General features: G+C 53.5%; 1 protein-coding gene across 1 annotated transcript in view; it reads left to right on the top strand.

The window, feature by feature from the left end:
* Nucleotides 1-6,406: 6,406 nt before the first annotated feature.
* EML1 (EMAP like 1) overlaps nucleotides 6,407-18,213 on the top strand; it is a 216,549-nt gene continuing 204,742 nt past the window's right edge. Inside the window, exon 1 of the mRNA XM_049897362.1 lies at nucleotides 6,407-6,555. Coding sequence (XP_049753319.1) covers nucleotides 6,528-6,555 — 28 coding nt within the window. The 5' untranslated portion in view covers nucleotides 6,407-6,527. The remainder of the gene's footprint in view (nucleotides 6,556-18,213) is intronic.

Here is an 18,213-nt window from a genome sequence, read left to right as displayed (position 1 = left end):
AAGGGCTTCTCAGGATGCCTCCTTTCCTGTCTGGGAGCCTGGAAGCTGGGGCTGGTCTAAAGCCACCCAGGAGGCAGTCAGCTTGGTGTGCCCAGGCTGGAGGAGGGCCCTTGAGGGCAGGAAACCAGCTCTCAGAACTGGGCTGGGGCACGTGTGCACCTGTGTGAGCCTATGTGTGTGCACCTGTGTGAGCCTGTGTGCACCTGTGTGATCCCATATGTGTGCATCTCTGTGAGCTCACGTGTGTGCAGTTGTATGAGCACGTGTGTGAGCCTGTGTGAAGCCATGTGTGTACCTGCGTAAGTCTGTGTGTGCACTTGTGTGAGTCCATGTGTGAGCCTGTATGAAGCCATGTGTTCATCTATGTGAGCTCATGTGTGCACCTGTGTGAGCCTGTGTGTGTGCACCTGTGTGAGCCCGTGTGTGTGCCTGTGTGAGCCCATGTGTGTGCATCTGTGAGCCCATGTGTGGACCTGCGTGAACCCGTGTGAGCCCATGTATGTGCACCTGTGTGTGTACCTGTGTGAGCCTGTGTGCACCTGTGTGAGCCCCTGTGTGTGCAGCTATGTGAAGCCGTGTGCACCTGTGTGAGTCCGGGTGTGCACCTGTGTAAGTACATGTGTGCATGTGCCTGTGAGTTGAGCCCATATGTGTGCATCTGTGTGAACATGTGTGTGTGCCCCTGTGTGAGCTTGTGTGTGTACACCTGTGTCAATCCATGTGTGCACCTGTGTGCACATGCCTACGATGTGAGCCTGTGTGTGTGTACCTGTGTGAACATGTGTGTGTGCACCTCTGTGAGCCCAGTGTGTATACCTGTGTGTGTGTGTGTACCTGTGTGTGCCTGTGTGTGTGTGTGTCTGTGGGTCTACCCTGGGGCTCTCAATCCGTCCCTGTGGGTTTCCATGGTCTCTGCGTGTGTCTCTGTCCCTCGTGAGGGCACTGGCTTGTATGAATCTCAGCATCTGTCTGTTTGTGTGTCTACCGTGGCCTGAGTTATAAGGAGGGTCTGCACTCCTCGGGCAGGACACAGGAAGTGTTGTCCCCAAGGCCTGCCGTGCCATCCTCATCTGCCCACAGCCACACAGGCTTAAGAGGAGTAGAGGTGCCCAGCTGGTCCTCCAGTCCTGGCCCAAGTCCCAGGAAGGCCTCCCGTTTGCTCCTGCCTCCACCCCCCAGGCAAAGAGGATGAAGTCTTGAGCAGGGAGGAGACGTGGGCCTCCTGCAGCCCAGCACAGCCAGGTGAGCATGGGAGAGCAGTGGCAGGGAAGGAAGTGCGGGGGCGCGGGGCCTCCTTCCTGATCCCACCGCCTTTGATCATGCCGCCCTGACCCAGCCCGGAGACACTTCCCTCCGCACAGGTACCATGGCTGAGCAGCGTGGGAACCCAGAGCTGCCTTTCCTGGGGCGGGAGCAGGTGGACTGCTAGGTACTAGGCACCAGCTGAGCTCGCGATACACAGGCAGACAGCGACAGCCATCCCCAAAGTCTCCCCTGCGAGTGCACCCCGCTGACGTCCAGTGACTGCTCCCCTTCCAACTCCGCCCCTGAACACGAGGCCTGCACGGCGCCTGCCTGCCCTCCCATACCACTGACCACGCTCAGCGGCTGTGCCTGTTCCTGGACAGCCAAGCTGTCTCCACCTCCAGGGCTCCCCCTCCCACCTGCCCTGACCCTGTTCCTGGGTGGAGGGGCCTCCTCCCTTCCAGGTCTCTGTCCCAATGGCACCTCCTCTGGGAGGGCCTCCTGACCACCCACCCAGCACCCCGGCTATTCCACCTTCCTTCCCGACCTCATTTCCTCGACAGCCCGCCAGGAGCCTGGGAGCCCCGAGAGGCCTGGCCAAGGTTCAGGCAGAGCAGCACTGCTGTGTCATGGGTGCCCCCTGAGCAGTTGTTGAAAAGGTGTCAGATGCTAGCGGTGAGCCTGCTGGGCGGCTGGTGCCACAAGAGACCTCGGGCCCACGGTGGGGATACAGAGGGCTGCCTGGGTTCCCTGTGTTCCCCATCAGCTGGAGGCTCGGAGCTTCAGGATGAGCTCGCAGGAGCCAGAAGGCACGCGCACATTAGCACACACTCACACACACACGCTCTCCACACATATGTCCATGCTCCCACACGCATACATATACACACGAGCCTGTGCACACATAGTGCACATATTCTCACATGCACACACACGCACATACATGTACTCACACACACACACACAGAGCACCCTGCATACACATCCATGCTCCCACTTCTATAGCTTCGCACACACACACATGCTCCTGCACACATGTACATGCTCCTACACACCTATGTACGTGCATGCAGGAGCGTGTGTGCCCACCCACATTGTCATACACACCTTCTCACTCGCACTAACTCACACCTCACTCACACAGTGCACACACACACTTCCATGCACATATGTGCACACACCCCCATACGTGGTCACACACACTTGTACACTCATGCTGTGGCCCGCCAGCCACTGCAGTGTCATCAGGAGCTGGGGAAGTTGAGTTTGGTTTTGTTTTCCCAACACATGTTCCCACAATAAAGAAAACAGGAAGGGACTTGGAGCCAGGGACAGGAAGAGGAAGTGGCCTGCACCGGGGAGCTGGCTCCAGTGGTGGACACTGGGTGGGGGTTGGGTGGGATGGAGGGATAGACAGACAGACAGCTGCAGGGCAGGGAGGTGGAGTGCTCTCTATGGTATCTCTGCCCTGGCACAACCCTCACCTGGCAGGTGTCACTTCTCCAGGTGACACACCGAGTCTGGGGACGGGCCTGTCCCAGTCACCCAGGAGGGCTCGTGGAGCTGGCATTTGACCTAGGCCCATTGGATACCATGCGCTCAGCAACACCATGTCCTGGTCCTGGTCCCCGGCCTGTATCAGTGACCAGGTAGAGGACCTCGGTCTGGAAGTGCTGGGAGTTGGTGGGCCACTGGCCATTTACTCTGTGGAAGGAGTACCCCTCCCTGCTCTGCTTTTAAGGGTCCAGCACATCCCACCCCATGGGACCCTGGACTGAACTTTGTGCAGCCTCGTTGGCACCGGGGGGTGGAAATGCCCATGGGAACAGCACACCAGATGGCAGGGTCCTGCCTGATTTCTCCTGCTCGGAGCCTGGCCCAGGGCCAGGTATACAGAAGGTGCTCATAAATGCTCCAAGATGTGTACATGGGTGCAGAGAGGAACCACGGCCTGCCCAGAGCCACATGGTGAGGCAGGGCCTGACAGGCAGGTCTCACACCAGCCGGGGCCTCCCCCACCCCCACGTCCTGAAACCCACCCCAGCCCCAGTGGGGAGTGGAGGTGCAAGAGGAGAGTTAGGCAGGTGGGTTCCCGCTGAGCCTTCCTCCCTGAGGCTTCAGCTGCCTCCTGCTGAGATAGCTGCAAATCTTCAACCCGCCAGGTACCGCACCCTGAGCAGATCTAGTCTCAGAGAAGCCCTGACAGGTGCGACTCCTTCCTGCTTGGCAACCTTCTTGACTAGCTCCTCACTTTGCTGACCCGCCTCCGATTCTGCCCCCAACACCCACCCCACCAGGGGCTTAGCAAGGGTAGCAAGTGCCCAGGTGCAGTCTCTAAAGTGCACCCCCACCCCCCCCATTTCAAGATGAATAGATGTTGACATTGTTGTTGTTAGGTGCCCTCCAGTCGGTTCCGACTCATAGCGACCCTATGTACAACAGAACAAAACACTGCCCAGTCCTGTGCCATCCTCACAATCATTGCTGTGTTGCAGCCACTGTGTCAGTCCATCTCGTTGAGGGTCTTCTTCTTTTTCGCTGACCGTCTATGTTTATAGTGGCGCTGAAAAAGAGAAGCCGGGAGCCCTGTGGCTCACCAAGATTTCCTGCCACACCCGAGTCCCAGGCATCCCAGGCGTCCCAGGTGGCCAGGGGACTGACAGGCAGACTCTGGGGCAGCAGTCAGGGCTGACAAATCACTCCTGCAGACAGGCAGGGCTGCAGCAGCAGAGAGAAGCGCTGAAATGTGGCTGAAGCGGGCACGGGTTTTCTGGAGCAGCTCAAGTCCCGCATAGTTTGGTGTTGGACAAATCTCTGGACCATGTAGTGTCACCCCCACTAACAGCGTCACCCAGTGGGGTCCGTGCCCCCAGCACCCCCTAGTGACACCACTGGTGACTTGGCATGTCATTCTGCCCCTTGTCTGGCGCCTCCTTGGATTTGCGCCAGGGGAAGTGTCCACCTCTGACCCCCTGCTACGCCTCTGCACCCCTCCTGCCTCACCCTTCACCCCACCAGGCACAGAGCGGTGGTGTTTCCACTCACCCCAGAGTTGTCCTGTGGCGGAATCTAGGTAGCAAGGAGGGGGGCGGTGTCGAGGTGCAGAAGGTTAGAGCTGAGGGTTTCCGAGAGAACCCTAGTAGTTTTGTTGTCTTCCCCCTCCCCTTCTCTTAAAACAAAAATCTCAATTTGGAGGGTCCAAGGATGACCAATGGTCCTGGTTTGCTCAGGACAGAGGGAGTGTTCCCAGGACACATGGGACTGTCAGTGTTGAAACAGGAAATGTCCCAGGCAGATGGGGACACAGTGATCACCCTAGAAGGAGCCCAAAGCCATTTAATCTACCCTTCCCCTTCCTTGAACTCCTTCTGCTCTGTCCTCACCCCGTGGCTATCCAGGGCCCGCTTCCATACCTCCAACCACTGTGAGCTCATTACCTTTTAGAGCAGCGATTGCCAACCACAAGATAGACACAGCCAGGGCCAGGTAGCTACACCGTAGTGAGGTCAGATTTGGTGGAGCAGAGCTCAGGGACCTCACCTGCAGGGACAATCAGACAAGACTTTCCAGGGAAGGGGATGAACGGGGGTATGGGGGGGAGGGAGAGGGAATCCCTGACCAAGCCAACCACAGGCAAAGGCCAGGAGGCCTGACCTACCTTCATAGGGACTGAATTCCTTCCCTCTTCTCCCTGGCAGCCAGTGCGAGAGGTAAAGGTGGGGCTGTGACTCCATAGTTGCCCCCACTCTGCAGAAGGGACTTATTTTAGGGAACATGGTGGTCTCCCCCCTCCAGCCTTTGCTCCTTGGTTTCTGAGATGGGAAGGCCTTGGTGCGGTTGGAAGAGGTGCTCAGATGCCTCTGGGTGCTGCTCCGCCCCCTCTTGTTTCTCTGGTGCTCCTGGAACTTCAGCACCAGCATCTGCCCCCTCCTCTGGGAAGCCTCCCTTGACTTCCCTAGCCTCAATACCTCCCCTTCTGCAAGCACCAATGCTCTTCATCCCTCAGGGTGGCCACCACCCTGGCCTCTGCCAGGCACCCCTGTCATCTCCAGTTAGGCTTTCCCACCTCTTACCTTTGCGCCTGCTGGCCCCTCTTCCTGGAATGTTCATTCCTCCACCTAGAAAAAAGGAGTTGTCTCTCAAAGACTCAAATGCCATCTCCTCTAGGAAGTTGTCCTGGATCTCACTAATCAGGGCTAATAACCGGCCTCTTGCCCTTTCTCTTTAAGCCACTTCACGTGCTCTGTCTCTGTGTGAAGAACGAGGTAGGCCTTGAACCCCGGGGGGCCAGGATGCTGCAGGTGGTGACCTGGGGCCCAGAGAAACCCACACTGGGATGCTGCCTCCTGGAATGCAGGCCAGGGGCTCAGAACGCTCCACCTGCCTCGTTGCCCTGGTTTCTGACCCAGGGCCCTTGATGGCACCTGCCTTTCACCTGTGGAGGCCCAGGAAAGGGGCTGAACTGGCCCTTAGCCAAGCACACAGAAAGTACTAAGTGCTTACTGGGGTGCGTTCTCTTCAGCAACACTTCCTCAACACCTGCTCTGTCCTCTCACAAGAGCCACACAGCCTCCCAGCCCCCCGAAACATGTCCAGAGCAGTGAGCATCCAGTAAGTGCCCAATAAGTGCTGGCTGGTGTAGCTCGACCAAGCGATCTGAGGCCAGGGCCATGCCTTCTGTAGCCTTGGAGATAGACAGCCCAGCTCCAGGTCCGGTCCTCTATTGGCTGTATGGTCTTGGGCAGGTCACTTAACCCCTCTGAGCGTTTGTCCCCTGTCTGGGGTGGAGAAGACAGTGGTGGCTGCTCGGGAGAGCTGGGCAGGACGACAAGCGGGCACGACGACAAGCGGGCACCACTAGGGTGGATCACTCGCTGGTATTCTCCTTCTTGAGAGCCCGCAGCTGCCCCTTGCTGGCTGACTGGGACCACACCCAGGGATAGAGCATGCAGGCTTTCCAGGGGCCCAGGGGCTGGGGTCTCAGGGGCTGACTGAGTGCCTGGGGGTGCGGCAGCTTCTAAGGCGGCATTCTGGGCCACCCGGGAGAGGCCAGGCAGGGGAGGGCAGTGCCCAGATTTATCCACCAATCCTGTGGGCTCCCAGCCCGGAGTGCATTCTTATCTGTCCGGCAGCATGGGGGGGCAGCCGGCCGGGAGGCGGGACGCCACTGGAGGTTGGGCATGCAGCTGGGCCGGCAGCCCTGTGTCCGCCTGGTGGGAGACAGCCGCCACCGAGGTCTCTGAGTTCCTGTAGGCTGTGCCGTCACCCACTGTCCCCGCACCATGTCGGACGGCGAGGGCCCCTCGGCTGGTGAGTGGCAGCACTATATTTACCCCGTGGCTCCAGCTGCAGAGCCTGGGCCGCCAGTAGCCGAGGGCATGGCCCCACAGGCTGCAGGCAGCTGTGTGCTGGGCAGGGGGCCTGGCAGGGGGCTCAGCAAGGGCTGGACAGGGAGCTGGGCAGGGGTTGGGCAGGTGCTGGCCCCCTGCTTCCAGCCCAATGCTGGAGGGCCTATGTCCACAGGAAGGGAACGTGTCTTTCAAAGCTCAGCTTCTGCCGTGCCCCTGGGTTTCCATGGGGCGAGGGCAGGAAGTGGTGTGCTGCAGACCCCTCCCAGGCTGCCTGCTGGATGGGTAGAGCTGACCCATAGGGCAGGCGGCAGGGACCTAGACCACACTGGGTGGCTCAGGGTGCCTCGGGCCCTGGAACTTTATCTGGGAGAGGAGAGCCCACAGGCTGTATCAGATCCCCCAGGTCATAGACGTCCAGAGGTTCTGAGCCCTTGGTCCATCGGCACAAGGCAGGCCCTCCATGGCCCTGTCTTCCTGGCTGAGAATGGCCAGAGACAGAGAAGTTCTCAGATTCTGCCCACATGCCCTTCACCCTGCTGAGGGCCAAGGGACTATGGTGGGCCTAGCTGTCTGCATCCCTGGCTGGTACCCCTGGCTCCTACCGGTTAAAAGGCAAACTCTGAGGTGGATGCCCCTCCAGCCATCCCTGGGCTGGGGCTGCAGGGGTGGTGGCAGCCTGGCTCAGGCGTTACCTAGGGGACTCTGGAGTCAGGCTGCCCAGGCTCAAATCTCAATCGTTTCACTTCTAGGTTGGGTGACCTTGGACAAGTGGCTTCACATCTCTGAGCCTCAGTGTCCCCAACAGAGATAGTGATAATGGCACCTAACCGTCAGGGTGGCCGTGGACAGTGAATGCAGTAATGTATAAAAGGTCTGCCCCGGTGCCCCTGGTGCCAGGTGTGGAGTGGGTGCTCGCAGCTGTGGCCCTCTGGGGAGGCGGCAAGCGGGGGCAGGAGCCCAGAGGCAGCCGGACAGTAGATGCATCCAGGCCATGCCTCCCCAGCAGCCCCTGTGGAAGCCACTCCATGTTTCTGCCTTGGGTACTCGCAGGGCACCGCAGCTGTCCAGTGGGTGCTGGGAGGGGGTGGTGGTGTGGCACTGCCCTGCCTCTTGTGTGATGGACAGTGGGCAGTCCCAGCACCGCAGCCTGGCCGGGTCGTATTGGAACAGTGCGTGTGCGTGTGTGTGTGTCGTGGAGAGGGGACACTGAGAAATCCGGCCTGACCTCTCCTTTCCCGCTGGGCGCCGGTCGTGTTGGCTGCCAGGAATCGCCAGGAATTGGCTGCAGGCCGAGGGAGTTGGGGGCGCCGTCACACAGGCGCTTTCTGGCTGGTCTGCCCCACACCTGACCCTAACCCGGAATAGCTCACCCTCCACCCGAGACAGGGTGCTGGTTTTAGCAGCTTGTAAACCCAGCCGAGCAGAGAAGGGTATTTCAGGAAGGCCAGGACAATATTTAGCCCTTCGGGTGATGGCATGGGTGCTGAGTATGTGTGTGTGTGCAGCCTGGAGACTGGGAGGGGATGGGGGTCTCGCTGTCCCTCCGGTGTTCGGGAGGAGGGCCAGCCCACTAGGAGGGGGGTGCTGGCGGGAGATGCAGACTGAATCCTGGCTCTGCGGCGCTGGCTGGGTGGGTGCCCTGGGCACACTCAGGGCTGGGTTTCCGTTTGTAAAAATGTGGCTCCAGTGTCATGGTCTTTGGCCTCTGATATGCTGGGCTTGTGACTCAGCCGGTGGCAGGACAGAGACATCCCCTGGAGCAGGGGTGCAGGTTTATTTGTGGGGGTAGGCTTTGACAGAGGAAGAGGGCTCTGTGGGGTGTGTTGTCTGAGTCCAGGCCCTCAAGGACTCCAGGCCTGCAGCAGTCGTTGGCCCAGAGCCTGCTGTGAAGGACCACCACCTATCGTCTGTGATCAGCTCCTGGCCCCGTGTTGACAGAGCAGGCAAGATCTCAGCTCTCCGCCCACGACTTGTGTGACCCTGGGTGGATCACTCAAGGGCACTGTGCCTCGGTTTCTCCACCCATTAAATGGGGACATTAATCTTGTGTTAGCTCCTCAAGTGGCCGTGAGGATTATATGACTCAAAGCATATAACCCACTTAGGGCAATCCTGGGCTTACCATTGGGCAGTCTTAGTTGTTATCATTCAAGCGAACAAGCTGCAGCCCAGAGGCAAGTGAAGGGACCAAATGACCTGCTGTGTCCTGTGTCCTGGCCATTTTAGACACAACTGTAGTCCCCTGAGGTGGGCAGCATGAACTCTATCGTGTAGCTAAGGAACCTGAGGCTCGGGAGATTAACAGGCTTGCCCAAGATCACCCAGCTGGTAAATGGCAGAGCTGGGATTCGAACCCACCTGCCCAGACCCTGTGAGTGCAGAAGCCAGGTTAGTCCTCCTTCTGGGGGCCTGCCCTGCTCCCTGAGAGGGCTGAGCTGGCCCTCCTGGGCTGATGCCCCCATAGGCCTTGTTGGTTCTCATCTAGCACTCAACGTTGCCTCCAATAATTGGAGCCTTGAAAAAAAACGTGATACCTTGTTAGGGTGTCAGAAAAATTCCACAGAGCAGGAGAGCCACAGCAGGCAGCCGGCCCCAGGATTTATGGCCCGGCGCCTGGTCTGGCAAGCCCAGAGGCTAAGGTTACCAGGAGTCAGCATCGTATTTATAGCAGGACTCGCTGCACCCGTTGAGAGCTGCTGGCCCACATGCCCCGGCCGCAAAGACACTTCCCCACAGTCGTCTGGACTCTAGGCCGGCTCTGCCTCTTGGTGTCCTGGAGATCTGGACGGGTCGCTTCAGTGCCTGAGCCTCAGTTTCTTCATCTGTAAAGTGGGGGGGAGGGGGCACCACATTTCTCACCATGTCTGGAGACAGTGCTTACACATGCTGGGCACAGTGCCTGGCATGGAGGGGGCCCCGAAGTGCCGGCTCCAAGCTCCTGGGTCTGTTTACAGTCTTTTCCTGCCTGACCTTGTGATACGTGCCTCCCTTCCCACTGAGCAAAATGCCGGAAGGGCATCTAGGCCTCTGCGCTGTCAGTTTCCCTTCGGTTTGGGAAAGTTTCCAGCAAGGTGACTTTACAGTTCCAGGCACCAGAGTGTTGTGGTTGTTGGCTGTGTGGAGTTGGCCCCCAGCTCATGGCAACTCCATGCACAGTGAAACGAAATTCTGCCCAGTCCTGCACCGTCCCCACCATGCGCTGTGGATCAGACCGTTGTGACCCACAGGGTTTTCACTGGCTGATTTTCAGAAGCAGGTCTTCAGGCCTCTCTTCTCAGTCCACCTTGGAAGCTCTGCAGAAATCTGCTCAGCTTCACAGTAGCCCACAAGCCTCCACTGACAGATGGGTCGTGGCTTTGCATGAGGTGCATCGGCCAGGATCTGAACTCAGGTCTCATGCACAGAAGGCAAGAGTTCTACCATGAAACCAATAGGCTGCTGTATACTCAGCAGAGTCCAGGATTCAAATCCCAGCTCAACCACTTCCTAGCTCTGTGGCCTTGTGTAACTCACTTAACCTCTCTGACCCTCAGTGAAGGGTGGGCACCCGGCCTCCCTCAGAGGGTGTTGGGAGGATGAACACCCCGGCCGAGTAGTCTTGGCAAACAGAGTCACCCTCTTTCTCCTCCTGCCAGCCTGCACCAATCCTGCCCCCTGTGGGCACAGTCACCCCGTTTGTACAGCAAGGAGGGGGTATGTTTTCCTTGGCTGCCTTTGCTGGTGCCTTTTTTTTGGGGGGGTTCCCTTGTCTTCAGGAGTCCCTGGGTGGATCAAACGGTTAGGTGCTTGACGACTACCCAAAAGGCTGGCGGTTCAGGACCACCCAGAGATCCCTTGGAAGAACGGCCTGGAGATCTGCTTCCCATGAATGAGCCATTGAACCCCATAGGAACACAGTTCTACCCTGACCCACACGGCGTCACCATCAGTTGGAGTTGACTTGACAGCAACTGGTGTTTTTTCCTGTCTTCACGCCTCCATCAGTGATGTGTGATTCTGCTGGGGAGCTGACGGCTCATTTGGGTCCCCAGAAGGCCTCCCGGCTGCTGGCTGCCCATGTAGCTCACTCTGCCTGACCTCAAATTTCTCCCAGGGCGGTGCCTAAAGACAGTGGGGTGGGCCAGGCTGTCCCTTACTCAGTTCACTCCTGAATTGGGACTCCCGGCCTCAGAACTGTGAGATGACAGATTTCTGTCATTCTAAGCCACCCAGGGTGTGGTACTTTGTGTGGCAGGCAGTAAAAACAAGGTGGGACAGTGTCAGGTGGGGGGCTATTTCCAGTTCAGGCCCCCCCTGCAGGATCCCAGCCCACCACACCCCAGCGGTGGACACAGCAGGTCCCTTCTCTGACCGTCAGTCAGGCTAACACCCTGACCTACGGGGGCATCCTGTGTTGTGGGGATTAGCTGAGGTGACACCGCTAAGCCCCTCACAGACCGTGAGCATAGGGCGGTGTGAGCCACCTGGGTGATCCTGCAGGAAGGAATCTGTGGTCTGTCATCGCAGGTGTGCTGGGCACCTGGGCTTGATGTGAGCAGCATCAGAATACCTCTCAGGGGAAGCTGGGCATGGGGATGGGGCAAATGTGGGGGGTACCTGTGGGATGTGGATTCCCGTGACTGGGCCCTCACTGGTGCCCATGTGTCAAGGTTTGCCCCACATTCCATGTCCTCTGTTGGTCCATGCTCCCAACCCGTGGGTTACCCATGTTACGGAGGAGGAAACCGAACCCAAGAGAAAGCTAGCTCCCGTCATCCAGCCGTGAATGGTGAGCTGGGACTCAGGCTCGAGTCCTAAACTCAGTCCCATCCCCAGCCACACCTGTGCTCAGATCTTACTCCACCCATGTGTCCAGAGCAGGCCCATCATCCTAGCCTAGCAGGAGCCCTGGCCTCCTCCAGGGTCTCTTCCCGGCATCTTTGGAGCACCCATGTCACCCCCATCTGCTCCTTTTGGTGGGGAGTGAAGTTGAACGGTGCCAACCTGGACACCAGGCCGGCTCCCAGGAGGCTGGAAGCCCAGGCCCGCTCAGCCCTTATGGTGTTGGCCTGGGACAAGCCGCCTCCCCTTCTGGCCACAGAGAGGCTCCTGGTTTGCATCCACCCAAGTAGACTCCTTCAGGCAAGCACAGGCTGGGCAAGCGTGTCCCACATCAAGACATCAGGCCCACCCACTCAGCACATGACCTCAGCACAGCGTGTGAACCTCTGAGCAGCGAATGAAGAAATTCACCTCACTAGGGAGTTGGGCTCCAGCACCTGAAGTGCCTGGGGTACATTTTCATTTCCAACTAGAAATACAGGTTAGAAGTTGTTAGCGATTCATCGTGGAAACAGGCGTTCCCTACTTCTGCTCTTTTAAAGCATTGAGTCAATTTTAATTGGGCATTCTTGAGATAGCAAGATAGGTTTTATTTATTTTTTATTTATTTTTAGACAGCCTTATTGAGCATAATTCACATGCCGCATAATTCACATGCCATATAATTCACCCATTTAAGGCGTAAGATTAAATGGTTTTTAGTGTGTTTCACAGATGAGTGCAACCATTCCCACAGCCAATTTTAGTAATTTTGTTGTTGTTGTTGTTAGGTGCTGTCAGGTAGTTTCCAACTCACAGGGACCCTTTGTACAACAGAACGAATCACTGCCCAGTCCTGCGCCACCCTCATAATCATTGTTACGTTTGAGCCCATGGTTGCAGCCACTGTGTCGATCCATCTTCTTGACACTTTAATCACCTCAAAAGAAACCCCATACCCTTTAGCTCTCACCACCAACCCCATTTTCTGCTCTCACCCCCAGCCCTAAGCAACCACTAATCTGCTTGCTTCTCCAGAGATTGTCGTGTTCGGGACATTTCATATGAACGGAATCACACAATATGTTGTCTTTGGTGTCTGGCTTCCTTCTCGTAACATAATGTTTTTCAAGCTTCATCCACGTTGCAGCACGGATCGGAATATCACTCATTTTTATGGCCAAATGATATCCCCTGGTGTGGAGAGACCACGTTTCACTTATACATTTGCCAGTTGATGGGCATCTGGGTTGTTGCCACCTTTCGGCTGTTGTGAACAGTCCTGCAGTCAACACTCATGTGTTTTTGTATGTGGACGTAAGATTTCATTTCTCTTGAAATGGATTTGTTGGGTCAAATAGTAACTCTATGATCAATCATTTGAAGAAGTCTTTTTTTTACTTTGTTTTATCGTGGTAGAAATATATACTATGGAACTGCCAGTTTAACTTTGTCTACATGTACAACTCAGTGGCGCTGATGACACTCATCGTGTTATATAGCCATCACCACTATCCATTCCCAGATTTTTTCATCACTCTTAACAGAAGCTCTGTGCCCCCTAAACAGTGACTCCACCCCCCGCCTCTGGTAACCACGAATAAACTTTGGTCTCTATACTTTCACCTGTTCTCGTATTTAGTATAAGTGAGATCATACATTTGTCCTTTGGTGACTGACTTATTTCACTCATGATGTTTTCAGGGTTCATCTCTGTTGTATCAGGTATCAAAACTTTGTCTCCCTTTATGGCTGAGTAATATTCAAAACGTGTATGCACCACATTTTGTTCATTCGTTCCTTCATCAGGGAGCCCTGGGGACACAGTGGTTAGGCGCTCGGCTGCTAACGGAAAGGTCAGTGGTTCGAACCCCTCAGTGACTCCTCGGGAGAAAGTTATGGCAGTCTGCTTCCGTAAAGATTAAAAAACCCCAAACCTATTGCAGTTGAGTTGATTCCAAATCCTAGCAACCCTACAGGGCAGAGTAGAACTGCCCTAAAGGGTTTCCACGGCTGAAACCTTTACGGAAGCAGACCACCACATCTTTCTCCTGTGGAGTGGCTGGTGGGTTCAAGCTGTGGATCTTTCGGTTACCAGCTGAGCGCTTAACCACTGCATCACCAGGGCTCCTTCCCAGAAAGATTATAGCCTTGGAAAGCCCATGGGGCAGTTCTGCCCAGTCCTGTAGGGTCACTATGATTTGGAATTAACTCAACCGCACCTGGTTTGGTTTTTGATATTTTATTCATTCATCCGTTGATGGACACTTGAGTTCTTTCCACCTTTTGGCTGTTGTGAATAGTGCTGCAATGAACATTGGTGTAGGGTATCATTATTTTTAAATGAAGCAAACCATTGGCATTTGCAGCCACTTATCTGGTTTTTCTTGTTACTATGCAGTCAAAATAAAATACAGAAATTGGTTGCTGAGGTGAGTAAAAGATGCCATTTTTCATCCATAACTGCTGAGTTCAAATTTTTGTGTTAATTGGAACAGCCTTTTTTTGTTTGTTTGTGTTTTTGAAATCGTTGTTGTTAGGTGCTGTTGAGTTGGTTCCGACTCATAGCAACCCTATCTACAACAGAGTGAAACACTGACCAGTCCTGCTCCCTGCCCACAGCCGTTTTTATGCTTGAGCGCATTGTTGCAGTCACTGTGTCAATCCATCTTGACGAGGGTATTCTTTTTCGTTGACCCTGTACTTTACCAAGCATGATGTCCTTCTCCAGGGACTGATCTCTCCTGACAACATGTCCAAAGCATGTAAAACGTAATCTTGCCATCTTTGCTTCTAAGGAGCATTCTGGTTGTACTTCTTCCAAGACAGATTTGTTCATTCTTTTGGCAGTCCATGGTATATTCAATATTCTTCACCAACACCACAATTCAAAGGCGTCAACTCTTCTTCGGCCTTCCTTATTCATTGTCCAGCTTTCACATGCATATGATGCAATTGAAAATACCATGGCTTGGGTCAGGCATACCTTAGTCCTCAAGGTGACACCTTTGCTTTTCAACACTTTAAAGAGGCCTTTTGCAGCCAATTTGCCCAGTGCAATGCATCTTTTGATTTCTTGACGGCTGCTTCCATGGATGTTGATTGTGGATCCAAGTAAAATGAAATCCTTGACAACTTCAGTCTTTTCTCCATTTATCAGGATGTTGCTTATTGATCCGGTTGTGAGGATTTCTGTTTTCTTTATGTTGAGGAGTAATCCATACTGAAGGTGTGGTCTTTGATCTTTATCAGTAAGTGCTTCGAGTCCTCTTCACTTTCGGCAAGCAAGGTTGTGTCATCTGCATAACGCAGGTTGTTAACGAGTCTTCCTCCAATCCTGATGCCCCGTTCTTCTTCATATAGTCCAGCTTCTCAGATTATTTGCTCAGCATACAGATTGAATAGGTATGGTGAGAGGATACAACCCTTCCTGACTTTAAACCACACAGTGTCCCCTTGTTCTGTCCAAACAACTGCCTCTTGATCTATGTACAGGTTCCTCATGAGCACAATTAAATGTTCTGGAATTCCTATTCTTCCCAAAGTTATCCATAATTTGTTATGATCCACACAGTAGGACGGGTGTGCATAGTCAATAAAAAGGTAAACATCCTTCTGGTATTCTCTGCTTTCAGCCGGGATCCATCTGACATCAACAATGATTTCCCTGGTTCCACATCCTCTTCTGAATCCAGCCTGAATTTCTGGCAGTTCCCTGTCAATACACTGCTACAGCAGCTTTTGAATGATCTTCAGCAAAATTTTACTTGTGCGTAATATAAATGATACTGTTCAATAATTTCTGCATTCCGTTGGATCACCATTCTTGGGAATAGGCATAAATATGGATCTCCTCCACTGGATTAGCCAGGTAGCTGTCTTCCACATTTCTTGGCGTAGACGGGCATGCACTTCCAGTGCTGCCTCTGTTCGTTGACACATCTCAATGGTAGCCCATCAATTCCCAGAGCCTTCAGTGCTGCTTGGACTTCTTCCTTCCATGCCGTGGGTTCCTGATCGTATGCTACCTCCTGAAATGGTTGAACCTCAACAAATTCTTTTTGGTATAGTGACTGTCTGTATTCCTTCCATCTTCTTTTGATGCTTCGTGCGTTGTTTAATGTTTTCCCCATAGAATTCTTCGGTATCGCAACCCGAAGCTTGAATTTTTTCTTCAGTTCTCTCAGCTTGAGGAATGCCGAGCATGTTGGAAATAGTGGTAATTGCTGCACAACGTTGTGAAGGCAATTAATGTCACCAAACTTTACACTTAAAAATTATTAAAAGGGCAAATTTTATGTTGTATATACACATATATGTAATTTTTTTTTTTTGAGCCTCTTTGTTTTTTACTGTCAGTCAGACTGGGTTAGGCATCCTATGGAAACAAACAAATCTCAGTGTCTTAAAGCAACAAAGATACAATTCTTCTTGTAAAATCCATTGTGGGTTTGGGTGGCCCTCTAGGACAGGTACGCTACCTGGGTGGCTTAGCACGACACCTCCATATAGACCCATGCTTCCCCAATAACTGCTGCAGGCAAACAGAGAGGTCCGGATACCAGCACTTAAATACTCCCACCTGGAAGTGACAGCTATTGCTTCTACTGGCATTTCATTCGCTACAGCAAGTCACATGGCCACCCCTAATGGCAGAGGGCAAGGTCTGGCCCTCCATTGGTGAACAGTAGTAATATCTGTTCTCACCATTGACCTTTTTTTTCCAATCGGTTTTTATAGTTTATGACTAAACAAATCTAAATAAAAATGTACAGCCTAACAAACAAATGGCTGTTGCAATAAACAACACACATTTTTTGTATAATGAGATAAGGCCTAGTTTAAAATTAGTGTTTGCAAAGACTAGATGTTATCTATGAGCCCTTCCATGAGAGTCGGTGATGTTGACTGAAGCGCTGGAGATAAAACTGGAGTTCTGTTTGGGATTGTCCTGGGCCCCATGTTCCAACCGCCAAGCAAACTGTTTAGAGAACTCTCTACCCAGTTTAAACACATCCTCCAGGAATTCTGCCTCATTTATTTCGGGTGGAAAAACATGTCAAAGCACTGGGGCAGTTACAGAAACACCCTTCCTGCGCTTCTCACTGGAGGGACACGGTCCGAAGCAGTGGGTGCCAAGTAAGCAGGTTCTGTGTGCACAGTGGAGTCCCTGAAGGTGCAAATGGCTAACACACTCAGTAGTTTAAGACCCTTTTGAGACTCAGTTCTTTGCTGCTTTAAATTTTTTGCTGATATCATGTGTTTTCCTTAAAGGAAGCATGCTGAATCATTGAATGTTATTGAAGTTTTGGTAGGTAGCGTGGATTTTTTTTTTTCACCCCTACCAACAATTCTACACCAGGAGTCCCAAGGGACATAAGGTGTCACACTATTTCTATCCCTGACACCCCCTAGAGTTTAGAGGGACATAATACAGTGTCCCAAAGAAAATTTTTCAAAATTTCTGTTTCCTACGAAAAATGCACACACCTCAGAACACCCTGTAGAAAAAGTGAATAGTAGCACATGGCCAAGTTTCCAGTTTCAGATAGTCACAAAGGCCCCTGCCTTGTGGCAGTGTGCACTGTCAGTGGGAAAGTAGGTTCCCAAGGAACCTGAAAGACAGAAAATGTTGGTGGGCAACCATGTATACCAACAGTTATGAAAGCGGTAATTATTAAGCCCACCCTGAGGTGGGAATCGACGGCAGTGGCAGTGAGTTCTGAGGTGCCTTGGAAGAAAGCCTTAGCCATCTAGTTCCTAAAAATCAGCCTTTGAAAATCCTGTGGAACACAGTTCTACTCTGACACACATGAAGTCACCATGAGTTGGAGTCGACTTGGTGGCAACTGGTTTCGTTTTATGTGCAGCGTGGCCACTTGGCACTGTGGTGAAGGGAGAAGCAGGGAGTTTAGCTATGGCTCTTCCCTTGTAGGGAATTGCCTTCATGTTCCACCCCAGTTTCCCTGTCCATAGGGTTAATAGACTGAGATTGCCAGAGGGCTAAACAAGAACACGTGGAGTAGGCACCCCTCTGTCAGCACGTCATACTGTGGAGGTTTGCGTGTTTCTGTGATGCTGGAAACTCCGCCACCAGTATTTCAAACACTGGCAGTGTCACCCATGGTGGGCAGGTTCCAGCAGAGCTTCCAGACTAAGATACACTAGGAAGAGAGGCCTGGTGATCTACTTCCAAAAATTAGCCAATGAAAACCCTATGGCGCACAGCTAAACATTGTCCAATCTAGTGCTGGAAGATGGGCCCCCTAGGTTGGAAGGCACTCACAATACACAGTGGCTGCAGCAGTGGGCTCGAGTATACCAAGGGTTGTGAAAAGCAACATTTTATTCTGTTTACATGGGGTCGCCATGAGTTGGAGTCAACTTGAAGGCACAGTGTGGGTGGCCCACTGGGCACCGTGGAACATGGGAGGAGCGGGGGCTTAAGCTCTGACTCTCCCTCTGTGGGAGTTGCCTTCACCAACCCACCTCAGTTTCCTTGTCCATAGCATTAATAGCCTGAGGTTGCCAGAGGGCTAAATGCAGTAGGCACTAAATAAATAAATGGCTTCCCTTTCACACACTTTCAGTACTCATACTATAACTCTCTGTGGTAAGCATTATTCCATTTCCCAGATGAACAAACTGAGGTTTAGAGAAGTCGAGTGACTTGCCAAGACCACACATTAAGCAACTGGGAAAGGTGAGACTGGGCAGCAGGGGTGCTGCCTGCAAACCTGGGGTCTTTTCTTTTGCCCTCGAATCAGAGGGGCTCACTCCTTTCTAAAGAAGGGAGCCCAGGTCTGAGAGAGAAGGG

The sequence above is a fragment of the Elephas maximus genome, chromosome 10 (genome assembly GCF_024166365.1).
Source record: "Elephas maximus indicus isolate mEleMax1 chromosome 10, mEleMax1 primary haplotype, whole genome shotgun sequence".
Classification (NCBI taxonomy): domain Eukaryota; kingdom Metazoa; phylum Chordata; class Mammalia; order Proboscidea; family Elephantidae; genus Elephas; species Elephas maximus.
This window is presented reverse-complemented; position numbering and strand designations above follow the sequence as displayed.